Below are 22,630 nucleotides of genomic sequence, written 5' to 3'. Positions count from 1 at the left end.
CCTAATTCTCACACCAAGAAAAGAACTTTAGAAAAAAGTCTCACTTACATAAGAGGAAGTAGCTTTATGCCTTGCATTTCTGATAAGGGCAAACACTGCAGAAGCACAACCTCTTCCATGCTGGAATGCTTGAAGAATCCATCATTACTGTTCATTTAAGAATTATCAACAAGTACTGTGTAAATAGGTAGGTGATGTTGACTCAGATACAAAGCTTCTCAGTTCCCACAGATTGTTTATAAATATGACCTTCATTTCAAATTGCAACATTTTCAAGCATTTGTAATATTTACACACATTTTCAACTCAGATATTTTGCCTCCATTAACACAGATTTACAAATCCAATATGTGATTGCAGCAGCTCTCAGGTAACTCACATGTAATGTCTCTACACTTGAAGTGCACTGTGTATAAATGACAGAATTAGAAAAAGTCAGGAAAGAAATAAGAACTGAATAAAATTCTACTCTAAGGCAATCACAACTTAAACAGGATAACTACTCTCAAAACCAAAGTCTTCAAGTATTTGGCAACAACTGAAGCCTAATGCATTTTATTTTTTTTTTCTTTTATTAAACATTAATGACCTGTGTACTCTATTTTTATATAGTTACAAAACATGGTTCATTTTATGTTTGTCAAGTATTCTTCTCATATATTTGTTTTTTAGCACAAGTCAGATGTCAATGGAATAAACTGCATGTATTATTTCCATCACTCGGGAAACACTATTCACAAATTAAAATCAAGTATACCCTGTCCAGAGGACTTCATCCATTAAAGACATCGGAAACCAGCTTAATTTGTCACAATGGCAGCCATTAGCTCTGCAAGGTTATGCAAATACGGCAGATGAATGAGAAAGTGCAGGCCATTCCCACTGTGTCAAGCTTAAACAAACTCTTTATGAAACTGGCAGCTGACAAACTTGTTGTGAGAAGACAGGTAAGGAAACATAAATACTTTTATCCCTTAAATAGGAACAACTTCAATAATTCTACACGTGATGTTAACGTTTCTGAAGTTATACACTACTTTTATTCTAAATAGCTAATGCAATCTGTAGTCTCTGAGGTTCCCTGAAGGGAAGTAAGGCTCAGAATCTCTTGACACACAATCTGTGTAGCATAGGTATGTCAACTAGTAATTACAGTCCTGTAGGAAATGCTTAAAGCCTGAGAATAAATTTAGATTGATGAACAATGCTACCAATGAATAATATTACTGACTTAGAAAGTCTTTGATTTTAGAAGTATATGATTTTTTTGACTCCATCCGGTTAAAAACTGTTTTAAAAGCAATACTTCTTGAACTTATGAGGCAGCAGAGTGGGGTTTAATGGACCTTTAATGTCACCAATTAATGGAAACTCTATGTGTGTTTATACGTATATATAATAGAAACACAGATATACCCAGAGAGACAGACAAATGGATCTTGCAAAACTCCCTGAACAAAATTCTGTGGTGGAGCATACAGGTTAACAAGTCATTACATCACTGCAATACCTTCAAAAATTCACTGTTGCTCTCTGTTACTATTGTTGCCTGGATCTTTCATGCACAGAGGCCCTTTCTTTCAGTGTGGATAAATATTTAGCCAATGAATTTGTGAAGGGGCAGAATATATCACTTTGGAAAAGAAATATGAATGCCTTGTAAGAACTGCTGGTAGGCCAGAATAGGTCATTAAAAAATGTAGGGAGGAGAGAAAGAAACACCCAAATCAATTTGGACAGTAATGTAGCAGTCTGATGACCCTGAAATAAAGAAGATTACACTGTAGAGGAATAAGATCATCACAATCTATTAGGCAGCATTAGAGAAAGAGTCAAGCATAAATTAATAATCAATAAACAAATGTGCAACCTGATTTAAAATTCTGCTTTTTCCATCGTAGTGCATGTAATAATTATTGTAATTAAAAAAGAAAAAAACAGTCTTATAACTAGCTGCATGTTCCCAAAAGTTGGCTACTAATGGCCCTTGAGGTAATTGCTATATATTAGGCAGCATACCCAAACAGAAGGTCAAAGAGAAGATAAATTGTGAGAGAGTGCTTGAAGCAAACTCCTACCTTTCACTGGGCAATTTCAGAAGGAAGACAGAGGGAATTAAATTGTTTACATCCCCTGTTCCTGTAGTGCTAGAGTGCTGAATTCTTCAGAGGACTGAAACTCACCCTCCACCACCCTGATGAACATTATCAGCTGAAGTTATCATTACAATTGAACAGCCCCTAGTGTACCTCTTGACCAACAACCTCTTCTCTGCTTTCCTGTTCATTTCGGTTCTCGTGGAACTTCCACAACTACATGAAACAAAATTTTTTCTAAGGCTGAACTTCCTTTTACTTTTTTTCCCCTTGCTCATTCTACACTGTCTTGATGTTCTCTGCTCTGAAAATGGCATTTTCCCCACCAAAAATTTGCAACATTTTTATCCTTCAACATTACTCAAACACCACAGAGTGCATTAACTTACGCTGTACTGTCTGGACAGTCCAGCTTTGGATCATTTTTCCCCATATTGGCCCTAATGCACAAAACCAGAGAATTTGCTACTAAACATTTTATAGCTAAGAAGGAAAGGAATTCTCCATACAATCCAGTGTCACTGTTGCTCCTGATGGGCTACAAAGTGAATAAATAAAACCACATCGGTAGTTCTTCATTTACCAAGCATTTTAATATATTTTCTCCATTAAAATGTTTAAATACTGTGCTTGCAGAAGTAATTAAAGACTCTTCCTATTATGTATTCATTCTACCACTCTTCCCTCTGACACCCTCTCCACTTCCCACTCAGTCTACACATTCCCATTAACAACTTCTTAAAAGGTAGAAAAAGATATGGAGCCATAGGAAATGCTTCTCTGAAGTTTCACTAATGAAGAAGCAGATCTTAAGGCTCTTGCTGCTATTGGGCTCATTTGTATTTTTTATGAGCTGATGTACTAGTGGCTAGAGAAGAGACAGACTCTCCACTGGCAGATTAACCAGCTCTTTAAGGGTGCCTGCTACTAATTTTGGTTATTCATCTGCACATCTGTCTCTGCCCAACTGTGGCATGACTGTTGCTCCTTGCAGCTCACTTCATTTAACCAGGAGCTTTTTTCCACTGAAATCTGTCATCTTGTTCTTTTCTCTTAAAAAATCTTGAAGGTCCATTCACTCATTTCTACTCGTGGAGATAAAAAGACTTCTGAAAGTAAAATTTTAACTTCATAGTTATTGGCCATATGTTTATTCAGCACATATCACTAACATACTGGTTACTAACCACAATTGGTATCACCTATTATTTTCTTTAAGAAAACATGTCTCGCTTACCACATAATGTCCGAGCTGCGACTCCAAGCCCAGTCATATTGACAAAATCTCTGAGTGGAAGACAGCTTAAATCCCCCATTGCCTTAAAATTCCATAGCCATACCTCTGATCTTCCAACAGAAGAAATTATAGGTTATATAACATGTCAGACAACAGATATTGTATTCTCAAATGGAGAATACTGCTTTGCCAAAGCTTGTCCCTCTTCTGTAGCTTAATTTCAAAAGTAAAAGTCATATGATCTCTTCCATTTTCTAGACTTGACCTTGAACAATTGACCTTGGATATTACTAACAACTGCCTACAAAGCTTAGTACATTACCATTTCAGAAGGAATATATAGTACATTACTGTGCAGTTCATTTAAACTCTGATTCTGTCTTACTACTGAGTCATTCATTTAGAGAACCAGACGAATTCTCCCAAGCAGTTCACACATCTGGCAAGTAGGAATCTGCAATCTGCTCTTTTTTACCTTGCTGCTTGAACTGCTGTAAACTCTTGCCTACACAAACAAGAGACCGCCAGTATACTGCATATTATCTGTGCCTGCCCTTTTTGAGAGCCTAACATGACTGCTTTGTGATTCATCTGGTTTCATTACAAGTGATGTAGGACTGGGATTAGATCACATCAAGAGAATTGTGCTGGCATTTACATTTGCTTTGAGAGGAATTTCAGTTGAACACTTCCTATGTGGACAAACATCCCTGTTTTTCCCACCTGAGAAATGTGCCGTTTACTGTTCAAAGACATTAAAACCACGGTGGCCAATGCCCAAAATAACCACTGGGTACAGGTATCAGTTCATTCCTTTATTAGGCAAGAAGTCAAGCGCAAAAGTGAATTTTTTTTTTTCTGTTAGTTAATCAGCGTTCATTTACATTGTCAATGTTCTTACCCTGTCAGCATCTGAAGGTTAACTATTTAAAGTAATATTACTGAAAAAGACTTTCTTCCTCTCATAGTTTCGCCTGGTTTACAACAATACAGGATTCTCCAAATCAGGTTTTTTTCTACAGAAACTCTTTAATGAAAACTCCTACTTGATTTCTGATGTCAGAATGATACAAGAGAAAATATCCACTGCAACATTTTCTCCATGGATGATCATTTGTCTACTCTGGCAATAAAACTTCCGATTTATTCTCAGTAACACTTACTATCTTACACTACACTTACTAGTCAAATTTGATTAACTACACAGAAATTTGAGCACTTATTTTCACCTGATCTGGATGGAAGGAGGCTTAGTGAACAGCTCTAACCATTAGCAGTTTCTCACAAATCCTGTCACACCATTTCTCTTTTGTACCAAAGCACACTTAAGCATTTTTTACACCAAAGCAGATCCTTCCCCTTGAAGGATCATCTTAATCTTCTGCCCCATGAAGACTGCAAGCTAAACATTATTAAAATGAAAAAATACATGCATTTGAAGATGCTGAGCATTTCTGCTATGTAGCTCCAGAGATGTAACGATTGCCTAGATGGGATATACAGTGCATAAGTACTTTGAACAACCCTGGTGTTCAGAGGATTTTTGGAATACTAACATTTCATTCTTACATAAAAGATTTTTTTTCAACCTCTCCAAATCTGGAGCTCCTGCTTGAATCCAGAATGTGACTAAATGCATCCTTTTCTAATGGCAGAACAAACATCTGAAATTATTCCAAAAAAGTCAATAGGCATTCAGTCACAGGGACCCTCCTACACTCACACAAAACAAAGAGCATTCTGGAGGCACACAGGTATTACTCTGGCTACTGTGTGTTTCATTGATTACAGTTACTACAAAATCTGTGTGAAATTCTTAACAAGATGCCTAACCTACAACAATCCAAGGGATGTTGGACTCAGTACTGCAATAGAAATAGGATTAAAACTGGGGAGAATATGATCCTTAACTCTGGGGGAGGCTCTATGTTAAAAGGCCAACTGAGTATCTTAATTACCTATATATAGATACATAACAAAGATAACCCTGCTATTGGAACTCTCCTCTTACTAGCATGTTTTATTATTTTATTCTTGTGACAAATAAGTTACACCACTTTCAGGCAATGTAAAATGGCTATTATTAATCATATGTCCTCAAATTGAAAGAAAACAAACAAACAAACAAACTTATGCTACTATACCTCAGCTCAGAATTCCTATGGTAATTGTGCATAGTCCTCACAGAATTTTTTACGGCCTCATTAGTGAGTTCTACAAATGAATACAGTGGCACTATGCCTTTCTCAGGTTACTGCTTTGATTGGGATGATAACAATCCCTTAAAATACATATTCCAAAATCTATGACAGCAAAAGCGTTGAGGCTCATTTTCTGACAAAACAAAAAGACTCTATACATATATTATGAACACGTATTAATAGTCTATATTTTTACTTCTATGAAGAACTTTAAAAAACTTAGAGAGATTAAAATAGTTTTCATGAAAACAGCTTTAGTTCACAAACCAGAAGTGATCCCATGATGGAAGCCGGTGCAAACTTAAAAGAAGACAAATATTTCTACTGAGTGAAAGGTCAGTAATACCAATTGATACTCAATTGAGCATTTAAAACTTAATTGAAATAACACTGTCTAAACAGCAACAAGATTTTAGAGTTCACAGAGTCTCTTAGATTTTACTCTCTTTATGAAACTAAACAGAAATAATCATTTTTGCATTTATAATGTTATTTAAAGCTTGCTGATTTATGACCTTTTTGGTTTAAAATACACATTATTTAAAAATCTCAAAAGTAGTTCTGTCAGTCATTTTCTCCTTCTTCATATGCTGGTTGTTAGTTCACATGCATTTGGTCAAAAATTATCCTCACAAAACAGTAAAATCAATAGAAAAATCTAGTGAACGCCATCATCAATGAAGTACACAAGTGCTATTAATCTGCTAGATAAGAAAAAGGAAATTTGGGGTGGGCTGTCTGCTGGGAGAAGTAACATTTAAATTAGCATTTTATTTATTTTAAACAAATCTGGAAACATCATTTGTGTTCTAATATTTTCTGAACAAAAAATTAAGTCACTCATATGGATTTTGACAGTTAAGACAACAACAATCTTACAAGTAGCAAAGGAATAACTAACTGTAGTCAGAGACAAAATGTGAGCTCGTGAAATGATTACCTCCTTTAACTGGGGTTATTATACTTCTCTTTAGAGTTATAAATCATACTTCAAGCTAATAGAACTTTAGATTTGTTCAACACTTTTGAACAAATTGTTCTCAGATTGCTTTATATTGGTACCTACCTTTCTGCTTTGACTTTCCACAGCACCACTGAACCATTTGAGAGGAAACTGATCAACACTTATTCTGATTAGCATACCTCTACCCTCCACTCCACGTTTGTTTTACGTTGAGTTCCTTGGATGCCCACATCACCAGTTACAATAGACAGATAACACGCACATTTTCCAAAACAGCCAAAATGCTGAATGTTCTCCATCAGACTCCTGAGCAACTCAAGAGAAATAGCCCAAACAAAATATTCTTAAATTTCTATCCTCAGACCTGCCTTCCCCCAATGGAATGAGCACTGTGAATAACAACTATACTTCTACTTAAGTTTAAAAATAAAGCAAGAAAAAAAGTGCCAGCACAGTTCCCCAGGGATGTACTTCTCTAGCAGTGGGAATCAGCATGCGTTACTTTACGGCAGTACGTTCTGCATGCTTAGTTCTTTAGTATATAAAGTCACTTCATCAACCCAATTATTTCTTTTTTTTTCCTGTTTTTAGAGTTACCCCAAAGTAACTCTAAACTACTTTAAAACACGTTCATTACAGAAATGATTCAACAAGCACTGCTGCAAACCATGGAAATGTAAAAGCTGTTAAAAATGTATTAAATGCTGTCCATGCCACAAGGGTACTAGTGTAAAATGACCTTAAGTTTAAAGGCTCCCTATGAAGGCTGAACAGTAATCTGCTCTGCTTCTCTTAATGAATAACAAATGGGCCTTCACAATTCATTTAGTTCAGTACAAGCTGCCATTACAACCCATTTTGTTTTTTTAACTTTGTGGTAATGTATCATCTTGCCTGAGTCTATGTCATCTTCTTGAAGGTCACCAAAGGTATGCAACTCCATTCTTAATAATGAAGAAAAGGAGGAAAGAAAAAGAGATATGACAAATTCTGACAAAGCGCCGACCAGTCCATTCCGTCATCCTGTATCACACAGTGAGGCTTGTACTTCCTACACAAAATGCTTCCTGTTTTGTTAAGAAAGCTAGATAATTATCGAAGTCTTCAAATTATTTTGTTTTCCAATTAATAGCTAAAATAAAACAAAATAAGGGAAGTTTCAGAATTCCATGAGTTCCTATTTACTTATTGTTGATTTTTTGTTATATAATCTGAGTCCGAGCATTCAAAAAGGAATTGAAAGACCGCAAATATTTATCTTTATTTCACAGGTATTTAGAAACACGTATTATGTTGCTATGGACAATTAGCCTTTTATCCAATTTTACTTGGTAGTTTAACTCACTCACCCTAAGGTTTTAATTATCCCTTCAGTCTGCATGCTTAGGCCTCAATCCATGCAGCTGGAAATCTGCCTCAGTGATGTTATAACCTTGTTAATGTAACAAAAGAGGAGTTTACTTAAAACTGTACTGACTGTGGACTTAAGCCAAATTTACTTGAAAGAGGAAAGAGACTGTCAAAAATCCTACAATAAACACAGAAATGCAGTTCTTTCATAACCTTCACCTTAATTCATAGAGACAAGCAATTTACATGTAAGTGGATTCATATGGCCTGTGAGGGGCCTCCTCGCCGGAGCTGGGCTATTCTTTGTACCCTACCCCCACCTTTAACAAAAAAGCCTCCAACAGCTCGCTTTACAGAAATGGCAGAGTATCTGCAATCTTTTTTAATCACAATAAAGCATAATTAAGATAAACATTTATAAAGCCAGTCAGTACCAATAAAGGAGCATAATTTCATAAAGTGGATTTCAAGCTTTTGATTGTCAAATACATATTTTAAATTCAATAAAGTTTTTATTTGAAGAGTGTAAAGTTGCAGTCCTAATGAGGTAATAGTTACATTAGCCTCAAGTGGAAGTTGCTTGTCATACACTGATATCCTCCGTTCATTTAGTTGCTAAATTACAGTAGGGATTTCCTAATTTCATCTGTTAATTAGATTCACTTTTAGGCTAGATACTAACAAAAAACTACATTAGACTAAACAAAACATCACTGCATTGAAGTGCTGAAGGGAGATCTTTCTAAGAAAAAAAAAACAAAACATACAAGTTATATTTCATTACACTATATTATGTGAAAATACTGTAGACAGTTTTCACCCTGACTGGATCCCTTGTTTTTTTGTGCCGGTTTTTTTTGAGTTTTTTAGGTGTTGGTTTTTGTGATTTTTTTTTTTTTTTTTTAAGGGATCTGGTGGGAGGGGCAGTGGTGGGTAGTGCAGTGCTGCTCACGTATACATAGCCTTAAAAGCCTCTAGTTTTGCTTCAACAGCTTTATTCCAGTTTTTTGACAAAATAATCAAGAAGCAGAGGATGTGGGCATCCAAAACAAAACTGGAAAGTAGTCACATTTCTCTCCATGCATCTGAAAATTTAAGTATTCTTAAATAGATATAAGTTCTTTTGTTTGAGCTCACGAATGTCAGAGTATCTTCCTCTCTGTGAAGAGGGTATCAGGTTGCCAGATGTCAGATGAGGATCAACCACACTTCTTGGGTTTCTGTTCTTTAAGTGTTACGCAATAATCTCTACTTCGTTGCTACTGAATCTCACAATAGCCCCGAGCCCAGCTCCTGCTCTAACCCAACAGACACAAACCACTTAACTTTTTGTTTACAGACCACACAGGAAACTAAAAAGAGATCAATTTCTAAGGATAGTCATGAGAGACCTGGGGTTATAGTTATCAAACACTGTTAGTCCCCTAAGCAAGTGATGAGGAAGGCCCATGGTTTGACTCTTTGAGAGTGATGGGTTTTGAAAGCTCCAGTCTCTCTTTTTACTGCATCACTCCTTCCTAATGCATCTGAGACCTAATTTGCCAGAACATGCAGACAGTTAAATATAACCACCCTGAAATCCCCTCACTAGTACTCACTGACTGATGCAATGAAGTGCTATACTCGCACCTGACTGCATTTTCTTCAAAACTCCTCAGGCCTAAGGACATAAAAGGCAGTACACAAAAGTAAAATTATATTCTAAGGAACATGGATTTAGCTGGAATTAAAATTTATTTCAATAATTTGTATCTACAATGTACATAATGTGAATTTGAAGGTGTCTATGCTAGCTTTGATTCTGTGTTTCAGAGGTGATAAATTATTCTAAGTGTCCTATGAGCTCTACCTTCAAAATTTTCTCCTTAGTCCCTTTCTGCGCTTACTAACTTGAAAGATAGCTCAAAAACAGAATAACAGAGTAGTAAATTCAATGACTGTCTCTGTTAGATCAATTTACATCTCCCTCCAACCTAGGATAACCATTTAAGTCTTTGAAAGAATGCAAGATGAATTGGAAAGAAAAAAAGAAGAATCACTAGTAACTAAAATACTATTAGGAATACAGCGATCCTCAGAGACCAATGTGGCCTAATTTTGGTCAGAATCAAATGCAAAAAAAGATAAACCACATGTTTGAGGCAGTAGTGGTTAGTAACTGGGAACAGTTTAACCACAAAAAAAAAAAAAAAAAAAAAAAAAGTACATTTCTATTTCTGATATAAGCCAGTGAATCACATTTCCCCTCAGTGTATACGTGTTTACAAAATTAAAGATAGATGTTTTTAGGGACATTCAGAATCATATCAGAAAAAATATACTCTTTCACTTTCACTTCCCTGTATACCTTTATGTAATAAAATGCAACATAATAAGCATGGAACTTTTTCCAGAATTACATAAGCTCCTCCACAAATGCAACAATAATATTCACCAACAATTGAAAAATTTTTCCAATAGCAGCATTTGCATAAATTTGTGCTGTCATCAAGCTTTTGTTTCCCCTTGAAAAGTTTATCTAGTCTGTCGAAGCCACATTGCACTAAGGAAGCAAGCCAAAGTGTCCTTTTAAGGTGATGTTTATCCTGAACACATCAGTTTGACTATAAGACATAGCACAGACTTATATATGTACCTTCTTATATAACTTCTTAAATAATGCTTCTCTTTCCTAATGTATTTTGGCACACTGCACAATAATGTGGACATATCTATGTTTATTCATATCAGAAAAAATTCAAGATGAGTTCATCCTCATTTGCACTGCCATCACTGTCATGATCTAGCAGCCTTCTCTAACAGCAGTGCAGCACTGAAAGGAGAGGTGTTGTTCATAAGAAATTCAGTGTTATAGCACATTTTTGTGCGCCCATACACCATATTTCAGCAATTATACTTGGAAATCCTCTTTTTACAACTATATTTCTAGATTCATGCTGCTTAGACAGTGTTGGTATTACACACGATACATGTTATTTTTATTATCTGGTAGGTTACAGTAATGCTTAATGCCTTGGAGGCTATTATGCCTGGTACCATGTTATTAAATTTATTATTAGCTTATAATCTATATTGGTAAGCTATACACAGTTCAGTGGCAGGCACAAACATCAGTAGAAAAAGTCATGTAAAATTCTCTATCTGATTTTAAGACCAGTATGAGCACATTTCCTTCCCCAAAAGACAGAAACTCTGACCAGTTGAGGCACTGGCACAGGCTGCCCAAGAGGGTGCTGGAGTCACCATCCCTGAAGCCGCCGTACTGAGGGACGTGGTTAAGTAGCAGTATTAGTGGCAGGGGGATGGTTGGGCTGGATGATATTAGAGGTCTTGTCCAACCTTAACGATTCTATGACTATGACAATAAATTCTTGCAGGTTTCATTATATCAGTTAGATAAAAATGTAAATTTTACTGATGTCCTGACATGAAAAAAGGCTGCAACAATCTCACACTAAGCATGACATACTAAATAGCATGCCTCAGACATGAGAAGGATAACACATCCTCTATCTTACTAGGCACTAGAGAACCAATGAGAGGAAACAAAGCAATAGGAAATGGAATTTATTTTCCACGTCACACAAAGAAGTATTTGTTTTGCTGGGGGTATGGGGAAGGTGAAGGAACAAAGAAGCACAAGAGGGAGGCAGCAGTGAATTTACTTCATAGCACATAAGGAGCAATGAGAAGGCAAGGGAGGCTTTTCCTAGCTGTCATTAAGAAAGCTGTTCTGCTTGATTGCTTTCTGACTGTTTTCTCTTCTGAATTTATCAAAGCTTTCCCTTTTAACAGAAAACACCATTATAAACAATTTAAAGCACCTTTTATATTTATATGTAGTAGCAAACAGTAGTCCAGTAATTCAATCTAATAATGCAAACTTCTAAATTTATTTGGTTCTCCGCGTTCATATATCTGATTTCACATTAATTCAGCATCGCCACATCAGGAGACCCTCAGGTTATAAATCCTAGCATTGAACTGAATTTTGTGGGTCTCAATTATGCAAGGTTTGCCACTGGAAAAAAAAAAAAAAAAAGGAAAAACTGACCCACCCATCATATTTTGAAGTCTAAAATGCAGAAACAACTGCTTGAATCATATTCATTTGGCTGAGGTTATGAGTCTGGGAGCCTGCAGTTGATCAGCACTGCCTGAGAAGTCACAGAGGCCAGTGGGAATTACAGTAACAGGGTTTCAGTAGACAAGAGCGTAATTCAGTCAGCTTTGAAAATACATATATATATATATCCATGAACAGAAGCCTAATTTCTCCTTGCTTTTTAACTTTCAGTTAAGTTTCTTCTTTGCTGTCTTTTGAGCCACCTGTTCTTTTCAGTATATTTAACAGAGTTTGAAGCCTTCGCATTCCCATGTTGGCTGAACTTTAAAACAAATACCATCCCATTTCATCACTTTTATCATTAGCAACTTTTTACGTACTAAAAGCACTTTAAATATGATGTTAAAACAAGCCGTATATATATCTTTGTCAATTTCAATAATTACAGAATATAGTTCTTTTCTACAGTACTGACCTTCTGGTAAAATGATTTTGTTGTTTACATTTTCTTACATTAAAAAAAAAAAAAAACAAAAAAAAAAACCACAACATACACACCCTGAAAAAGAAGTTGTGGAATAGAAACCTGAAAAGAAGTGCAATTCTTTTGGTAGAACGCATAGTAACATCTAGAAAGTTAACACAGATAAATTCACTAGTAAGTTAACTTCAGTTTAACTTCAGATAAAAATGCTAAGTATTCTTACTGACCAGGATTTTCTAAGTCCAGACCTGAACTTTCATTATATTGCTTTGTACAGCCCTCTTCCTCTTACCATTGTCCTGTTGCATTGAAAACAAATTCCTATTTCCTTTTATCTTTTATATGCCATTCTTATCACTGTTACTCTCTGAACACTAGCCTACAACACATGAATGTAGAATGCTAAATTCTAAATGAATCAAGATATATCATGGATTAAATTGTTGCATTTTAAATGCTAGCACATTTATAAATTTAAAGACAGAGATATATTGCAGTTTAAAGATGCTAATTAATTAAAAAAAGGAAAAAAAAGGAAACAGAGAAGCAAACATCATTCTTTATATTGCGATTGTATCTTCAAATGGCTATTTGCATTACAAAAGAAAAACATGACTATGTACCTGAAAGTCCTGTTTGCAATAGCACCTGTAAGCCTGAATCACTGTGAATCCCATCTGCTTTCTGAGAGGTCCATTCCCTAGAGAGTGTAACCACCTGCTCTTTAACACAATTATTTCATCCACTGTATTGTCTCGTAAATTCACTTATTCTCCGTAGATCAACAGGAGTTAAAGGTTATGCAAAATGTGATCTTTATTATTTCCAAAGTGAATTAGTTAAACTAATTGAACAGGTTCTCACAAAACGATTCTAAAATCGTCTGTTATGAACTACAACCATTGTGTTCCAGTGTGAGGGAGCAATGTGCAAGGAAAGAACTTACACTTCAGAGAGAAAATAAATTTTAGGAACATAGTTCAAGAACAACAAGCCAAAGACTATAAGGAAGAAGCCATTTATGGACCTCTTCCTGTCCATGAATTTGTCTAACCCTTTTCTGAACCAGTTGATGCCATTTGCCTTTTAGGGAAGCAAGTTCCCAAAGGTCCCCAACCAATGACCCTGTAAAGCTCATCTTCTCTCTCCTCTGAATCAATCACTGATTAACTGCAACAACAGCCTGATATTCCCTATTCAGGAGGATCTGGCAAAGTTCCACATTCAGCCTATGCCTCCTTTGTGATTCTGTAAACTTCAAACACACCCCGTACCTGCATTCCCCTCCTGAGAGTGAAGGGTCCTGAAGTTTCTTCTCATAAAGCAGCTGCAGGATCCCCTTGATCTTTCTACCATTCAAGTTCTGGGAAAGCACTAAAGCAAGAAAACCCCAGGAAGCATTGTGGACCTTCCAACTGAAAATGTTTGCTGAAGCACCTATCCCAGCCTTCACACTGCTTTTCTTGTCCTGAGGTAAGGTACCAGAGTGGGTAGAGAATTAAAAAGAGAAATAAAAGTGCACTACTAGGTTACTGGGGCACAACTACCATCAAAGTCTATTTCTGGTTAACAAATGCCTCAAAACCATACAGATCATAGGAACCTAGAGGGTCACTTTTTCAGCTACAGAGACAAAAGCTTAAATTTCTATGGTTTCCTGAGAACAGTACTAATTGAAAACCAAAATTCTTATGTGACAAGAAAAACAAACTGAACTTCAACAGCAGGTGCAAATCTATTTTAAAAGTAGAATATGATCATAAGGAAAAAAATGAAGAAATAACACTTTCTTTCCAGGCTAGTAACATTTCAAGACTCTTGTCTTACAAAATAAAACATATATTATAATTCAGTCTAAACATACCACTGTCAAGTGAACAGAAGTTTGGTGACACTCCTATGTCTTTAAGTAGGAGAAGCTTTGCCAAGTAAACAGCTCACTCATTCCATTCTCACAGAGAGAAACATTTTATTGCTTTGTGCCCCTTCATTGTTTACAAAAGAAAAACATCTCCTCATTTTAGTCAAGAAAGCTTCTGTTCCAGAGAACAAAGCCTTCATTTGGGTTTCTCTAATCTTTGTGGTGTTTGCAAGTTGGTGTCAAAAATGTTAGTGACAGCATGCTGTGTTACAGGTCTGTGGGGCAAAAGCAGTCACAAGAGACTTTTCACCCAGGTTAGGAGACCATATTACCATTCTAACTACTTCCTATGGAAGTCACAGTTGTATCAACATCCTGCTGTTTTGTTTGTATTTAACTTGGGCTACGACTCTGTACACTCTCAGCATGAATCCTACAATTAAATGGAAGCAGTCCACCAGTTACTAAAAAGCAGTCTAGTGTTCTACATTCAAAATGATACAATTTTTTATTTAGCCTTGTTTCAACTTCAGTAATGCATAAATATGTTCAGTGAATTGATAGTAAGTTGTCTCATAATCTTTAAAAAAAAAATTGAGAAAAATAGTATTTTCTGAAATATATTTTTTCTCCACTAGCCTATTGTCTGAGCTGTCAAGTAAAAATATGCTATTTTAAAGAGTTCTTATGGGAGAAATTATCATAGCTATCCTTCAATCATAGGTTATAGCAGAGCTGGCAAAGTAAAAAATGTAATGATACTACTTCCAAAATAATACCTTATTAATAGTCTAAGAATTCTGACTGCTGTATTTGCTTAATACTCAATTCAAAGACTATCCTTTATTTTCCTGTATCCATCACTATTTATTTAGCTGAGAACTATGTTCAAGATAGGTGCTGCCTCTTTTTCAGACAATCTTTTAATACAACAGCATTTATAAAACAAGTATAAACTATATTTTGCCTACATTTTTTTTTTTTTTTTTATAACACCTTGATTCCTAGCCTAGGCAAGAATAATCTAATTCCTTGCTTTTTTGCTTTTTTTCTTTTTCAAGAAAGAAAAAAGAAAACAACACAAAATAAAACCACTGCATAACTATTAGCACAGGAAGCAGAGAGTGGCCGTAGGGAAGATAACATTTTAAATGGTTTTAAAGAGTGAGCTCCAAGAAATTTCAAAGCGTATTTGCAAACTTCAATCACCTCGCCAGTTTCTCCCTTTTTACAGCACTGTTTTCTTCATCCTCGCTGTGTTTGGAAGATCCCCCCCAAAAAGGAAAACAAATTAATGACTACATGCAAGTAAAGGCCTTAGACTTTCACCAAGGATTTTCCAGCCAATGAGTTTCATGCTTCTGGCCTATGCATTCACTGAACAGGTGAGCTGCATACAAAATTACTCTGAAATATTCTAGATGCATTGGATTTGCTGCTCACAGAGAGATTTCAGAAGAAATTTTGACCACAGCTGTAGCCTTGTAGCCACGGTGGTGAGAAAGAAACCACTGTGCTGTGGGTAACAGAAACTCTAGGGGTGGAGTAGGTAGGATGTAACTAGGCAAAAATATGTTGAGTTCCTTTCCCTCCCCAAGCACCAGTCTGCATAGTGATGGATGGAAAAAGTAACAGAAGAATGAAAGCAGGGACACAATCTGATTTACCCAGGTGTTGGAAAAATGTCTGTGTTCTCCAAACATGCACCAGTCATGCAGCTCCTGCTAAGCTACTATACAGACATGAAATCCCCAACTTCTACTTGAGTAAAATTTATTGATGGAAATATGGGGGTATGTCTGGGGAAAGCCAGATGAATTTTAAGTTTCCTTATACTCTGCCAGTAATATTCCATGAAATATTTTGAATTCCCTACAAATTGTGACTATCTAGTTCTACATATCATAAAGCCTTCTCCTTGTGCTGTAGTCCTTGGCTTCTAGAATTCATTCTAGATCCCTCTACAGCTCTGCAATATCCAGAAAAGCCCACCTGTGGCTATTTTTATGCATCCATGCCTGGATTAAATCCACTAAAAGGGGGGAGGAGGACAAGTCAGGCAAAGTAGCCAACAAACTCACACTGGTTCACTTCCCTGCAGTTTCCAGCAACAAATCACTTTCTTGCTCTGTGAAACTGCTCCTCCACAACTTGTTGAAACAAACAGATCCCAACCATGGTCTTGCATTCAAGATTGGCATTTAGTGGTAAATGCAGCTGCCCTGTTCTTTTGTAGCAAATCAGCTGAATGACCAATCCAGGAGGTAAAATTGAAGTACGCATACAGCACTCCCGCAAAGGGTGGCAGCTGGTAGGACTGAATGCTTGGTGGAAAAAACATTTTATCCCTTTCTTCCCACAAGTATTTCATGCTTGACTATACACAGGTGCTGTTAAATGAATAAAGTAAACATACTGAAAAACAGAGATAAGCAATACTCATTTATTATTTTCAGTGAAAAAATGGGGAACATTCTTAAACAAAGGAAGGGATGTTTAATTTTATGCTGTCACTAAGAACATCTACTGAAAAATCTAATTTATTTTTTTTTTTAATCACAGCACAGCAATGATCTATTTTTGGTACTGAATTGAAGGACTAGTAGCTGGTTATTTTATTAGATCTTTAATGCTTCCTTACTGGAGTAATCTGATTTATTCCACATTAGAGAAAACATGTATTTTTTCTTCTGAAAATTCAACGTGAATTATAGGGCAAAGTCACTTCCAGCGAAACTGGTTTAGTAATACCCACAGGTGATGGCATGAACTCCATTAAAGCCAATGAAATTACCCCACTTCACAAATTCTTGGCAAGAATTTTATTCAGAAACTTCAGTGTACTGAGTTGACTACTAAAGGAAATTCACAGTAATTAACATGGATCTCAAAGGTTGAGAATTCACTAGTCAGTCTTCAAGTCAAAACATGAAGTTCAGTTTTTTGTAAATTAATGTCCTAGTCATGGACTGCTAACTGCCATGAATGTTAAATGTAACTAAGTCACTGAAAGGTCATCAAATTAATGTAAAAAACAAATGAATGAGCATTTCTAAGAAATCCTCCAGAAGTTCTTAGTAGTTTCCACTCCTTACTGCAAACTTTCAGAAAACAAAAACAAAGATATCTTTTTAACTGCCAATTTCTAATTTCAAGCCAATTGAAACCTTCTATGAATGTGAAACATATTTAAAAAATGTTTCAAAATGGCTTTTGTCACACTATGTAATACGGAAGTCTTTTTTAAAACACTCTCAGTAATTATGAAATAAGCTCATTGATTTTGTTATGCTCAGAAAGAGCATAAAACATTAAGACAATTAGGCATTGTGATGGATTTGAACACATGGTGTGTTTTGCTGTTAACATGAATCCGTAACTTCCATTAATGTCAGTATGAGTTATACACTGTCCCAAAAATACGACCATAACAAAAATATTTCCTCCAGAACTAATATACTAATATTTTTATAGACATTTGGAAAAAAAAAAATAAAGTCTCACGTTTAGAAAGTGAAAGTACATGAAAAACCTCCTCCAAATTTTAGCACTTAGGAACTCACAAGAATAAATCTCAGATTTTTACATACTGGCATCAAGATAAGAGTAACTTCATATTTATCTTCTTCCATCCAACTACTTTTCCTTAAATAGTACTTATCTAGTTCCAAGTTCAAAAAGACTAGGCAGATAATGAACAAGATTAAGCTCCTATCCAGTTTTACTCTAAACTTCCTTAAATAACTGAATTTATATGGGGGCATGTAATGACAACTGGAGAAATTACATAAAACTGACAACCGATTGTAGTCTGTAAATTAAGATGGATCTTGGCAATGTCAGCCAGATGGACACAGAATGCAGAGTTATGTTTGGAACTTGAACATAATATAAGCATAGGAAATCATCATGAATGCTTTTAAACACAGTTCATGCCTATTTAACTGGAAACTAGCAGCCAAGAAACTATACTCACTCCATATCAAATAATTAAGTGATAAATAGAATTTACAGTCAATTCTTCCAATTAATTAATTATCTTAAAGTATCAGAGAGAACCTAGATGAAGAAACTCTACTGTACTAAGTTACTACAAAACAAAATTGTAATTATTCTGTCAGTGGGTTTCTAGGTCTTAGCTAGCATCTGCAATCTGTTCTTGAGAGTATCATGTTCAAAAGAATAATTTAAGACCTTTTGTAGTACAATGTATTATAGCAGTTTTATAAAGTTTGTTCATTGAGTAATTATTCAGGCAGCAATTTCAAAAATTAAAAAAGTACTGCAATGAAATATCTGAATTATTTTATAAAGACTTTACTAATACATACACAATCTAAGTTATGTTGTTTTGTGTATTTTATTAAGTTAAATAATCTGGTAGACCTAAGTAAAATTAAGGTTCACACTTATTTAATTCGACAATGTTGTGTTTAATTGAATTTATGTAGCTTTTCTCAAACATAGAGCTCAAAAAATGAATAAACGTTCAGTTTTTGCTTCTTCCTAGATTCAGTTCTGATGTTGTCTAAGAGGTAAAACAAAGAAACAATAAATAGAAATTATTGTGTGAAAATTTCACTCATTATCATCTGATAGCGTCACTCACTCTCACTATTCGTGCTTTCTGTTCTTAATATCATGTAATACGATTTTATATATTTTGTTTTGTTCTCAAAGAAACAGATCAAAGCTCTATATAGAAAATAGATGTCTGCATGAAAAATGCCTGTTCTGAATGTCTAGGTTATCACAGGTGAACCAATACGTACATTAAAAAACTCAATAACCCCCAAATGTGTATAATATTCAATATATCACATAATACTATAAATCACACATATTACCAATTTATATACACCTCATTAAAATAAAAAGCAGTTCTTTCGATTTCATGGAAGCAGTCATTGTAAGATTAGTGTTTCCATACCTATATTAGATGGCAGCCATTCTTAAAATCTGCTTTTATACAATTGTAGGAAGCATATGTGGCCATCTGCCACCTTGTCTTTTTTAAAGCATTATTAAGATATTTTTTTCTGATGATTTACCTTCCTTTGAAATGTCAGGATAGCGACAACTACCTAGATAAAGCTACACGTATTTCAAATGTTTTTGCTTTTGTTTTTGTTGTTTTTCTCCCCAACAAAACAGTTTGGGAATTAGAACAGTGAGTTTTATTTGTTGACTGTTAACTATATGCTTACTGGGTTTTCTAAGCCACAACAACTTCACTTCTTTTCTGCAAATGCTAACTTTAAGGATCATGCTAAAGCCTTATTAAAGACATTTTCCTTTATCAACATAGGAAGACAAATTTAATTAAAGGTCAGTATGGTATGCTTATATATTGTGATAATGTGTACACTGATAGGTGTTTGTTTTGTGTTTGTTTTTTTTTTTTTAACTAATTCAATTCAATCATTTTTGCACCATCCACAAAGTTGATGAACCCCTTTCCTTTCATGATACTAAGAAAACTCCAATATACATTTCTCAATGAAAGACGGGGCCTTAAATATTCCTATGGAAGTTACACTGCAATGATATTTTAATGCATGTATCAAAAGGTAGCATTCAAAAATTCTTATCGTGTTAAGTGTTCAGTAATGTAATGAATGTAATGTAATAAGCAAAATGAACACTCTCTTTTTTGTATTTTCAAAGATACTTCAGTCCTGCTATTAGAAGATCATAGGTTTAAACAGGGAGAAAAACATTCTTTTAGAAAAAAAAAAAATTAGTTTTCCTAGAAATTTGAGAAAGCAATGTACTTACTTCATTTCTAGAATTTCTTCAAGTTGCTTTCTCCGCTCTATTCTTAGGTTAGCCAGATGTGCTTCCTTCTCAGCCAAAGACTGCTGTGTTGAGGCAAGACGGGCTTTGGTAGAATCTAGTTCTTGTCTTGTCTTTTCCAATGCATTCATCAGTTCTTCTACCTAAAAGAAAGAGAATTTTTTAAGCTCCATATTCTTCATAATAAGTAAAGAATACATTCACACACAAAAGGAATTACTTCAACTAAGTGGCTGTTCATATCCATTCCTGTTTGAAAAACAAACAGAACATAATTTAAAAAAAAAAAAGTAGTGTTTCTATGAATCTTGTATCAATCTTGCATCCTGAATCTTCATGTAAGATTTATACAAATCAGCACTAACACATACTGCCAGCAATGTATTTAACCTAGGCCACTGTCACATACAGACACAATTTACAAATATTTTCTGCATCATTTATATTATTGTAGTTCAGGGAGGTGATAATTCATCACAAGAAATTTTAGATTCAGATAATAGTTATGTATTTTAACATAAAACTCTTCATGACTGTCTATATCCTTTCAGCAAAAAGTGCACACCACTTAGCACAGGAACAGGTTGTTCAGAGAAGCTGTAGATTCTCCACACATTGGGTATTTTCAGAGTTGGACTGAACAAACTTAGGGAATTGGATCCAGCTCTAAAGTTGTCCCTGCTTTGAGCAGAGTTTTAGAATGCGTTGCCTCCGTTGGTCCCCCTGGTAACCCAAATTATTCTGATTCTTGTCATAAGGAGAGCAGTAGCATGCACTGTTGTTCATATTCACATTGTTGTCATACCCACCAGGCTACTCTTCCCAAGACAACCAAGAATCTCTGAAGTATGGAATAAAAAAAATGTAAGGTAAATGTTAGCATTTACATTGGTAAATGTCAATTGGATTTAGGGTAAATTACTTGCAGGAATTCAGAAAAACTTCCTGCTTCCAGAAAATAAAATTTAAAGGTAAAAAAAAAACAACGCTATATTCTATCGCGTTAGTTAAATAACAAAGATTACACATGACTCCTCTCTGAAGGAAGAAAAAATTCAGCTGTGATCATATTATCAGTTTGCTCACAGAGAAAGAAAGATGTTTCCCCCTAAGTTCATGTTCAATTGTTGTTTGCAGTTATCTAAATTCTAGTAGAGTGCAATTAGTGATTATGAACCACTTTTTTTGTTCAAGCTAAACACTCATTGCTTTGCTTGCCAACCACATGACAAGTTCAATAAAGCAAAATTAATAACCCAGTGTCTACTAAATTACATTGAGTAGGACTCACACTGTTTGACTATCATCCATAAATTACTTACCTCTTCTATACCAGCTCCATCTACATCCTTATAAACACTATAATAAGTATCAATGCAATTCTGGGATGCATATGATACCCTCCAGGGTTTAAGATGTTGTATTTCATTAAGGCAGTATCAGAATTGTCCATAGCACTGGAATTAATGATGTTCAACCTCCGATTCAAACAGTAAAGAAACACTTCTGTAAATAAGTGCAAGGAGTACAAACCAAGCCACGGAGTCTGAGAAGGAGCAAGACTGTACTAAAATAGACGTCCACATTTTAAACCATCTGAGGAAATTAAAGGCTTCAGAAAAAAAAAAAAAAGAAAAAAAAAAAACACAACAAAACTGTAGATTTGTTAAGGTATATCAATCATATACTTATGTATTATTAGAAAAAAAAGAGGTCTAAGTTTGAGAAAATAAAACTGAAAATCTGAATATGAACATTTCTTCAAACCACAAATCATTAACATATGCAGATTGGAAATTTATATTTTCATTTATACTTTCAGCACAACATTTGCCAGCCAGTTCTTCCTTCACTTTTTAAATTTGACCCAAGAAGTTATCATATTCAAATTTTCAGTTTTTGTCTCCAAATTCTTAATATAAGCACCATTCTCTTATTTGATACCAGTGTTAGAATGATTAAAAGAATGTAACTATATCACCTTTGAGATTAAAATGAAAATGTTGATTTCCAATCTCCTAGTCCTACTGCATGGAACGGAGGCAAGTCCAGTACTACTAGAGCAAAGTTTTAGCTTTCACACCTACAGCAAAACGTTTCTTTCCAGAGCATACAGGTACACAGCATCTCGAAAAAAATTAACACAACGGTGTCTTTAAGATTTATTTACACAGAGAAGTGTCTCAATTTCAGTGCTGTGTATCAGTAGAGTACCTGGAAATCCAAGCAGCCCTTCAGTGCCTCCCAGTGCTGCACTGTCCCTGTGTCAGCTGTGTCAGTGCTGGCCCAGGTCTGCCTATGGCAGCTGGCACTGCCTGAAACACCTCAGCCCTGCTGCCCACTGAGCTCTGCAGGGCTGCTGTTATGGCTTTCAGAAAGCCTAACTGATGGCAGTACTTCAAGAATGTTAATAAAATTAGTACCAGAATTTAACTTTACATTTCAGAATGGCAGAAAACCAGGAAACCAAACTATTGCAATTCTTTTTAAATTTTGAATCTGTTTTAAATGAACACTTTCTACTTGTACCACATCACATTTCCAAGTCCTGTCCTCACACACCAACATCAGTTTC

The 22,630-nt window shown here is 35.2% G+C and overlaps 1 protein-coding gene across 1 annotated transcript in view; it reads right to left on the bottom strand.

The window, feature by feature from the left end:
* Positions 1-22,630, bottom strand: part of ERC2 (ELKS/RAB6-interacting/CAST family member 2) — a 413,280-nt gene that overhangs the window by 180,356 nt on the left and 210,294 nt on the right. The window contains exon 13 of the mRNA XM_042823657.1: positions 20,038-20,198. Coding sequence (XP_042679591.1) covers positions 20,038-20,198 — 161 coding nt within the window. The remainder of the gene's footprint in view (positions 1-20,037; positions 20,199-22,630) is intronic.

Source organism: Centrocercus urophasianus, unplaced genomic scaffold (assembly GCF_019232065.1).
Source record: "Centrocercus urophasianus isolate 14NV4802_14NV808 unplaced genomic scaffold, USGS_Curo_1.0 seq_22, whole genome shotgun sequence".
Lineage (NCBI taxonomy): Eukaryota > Metazoa > Chordata > Aves > Galliformes > Phasianidae > Centrocercus > Centrocercus urophasianus.
Note: the sequence above shows the minus strand (reverse complement) of the source record. Positions and strands in the feature narration are given on the sequence as shown.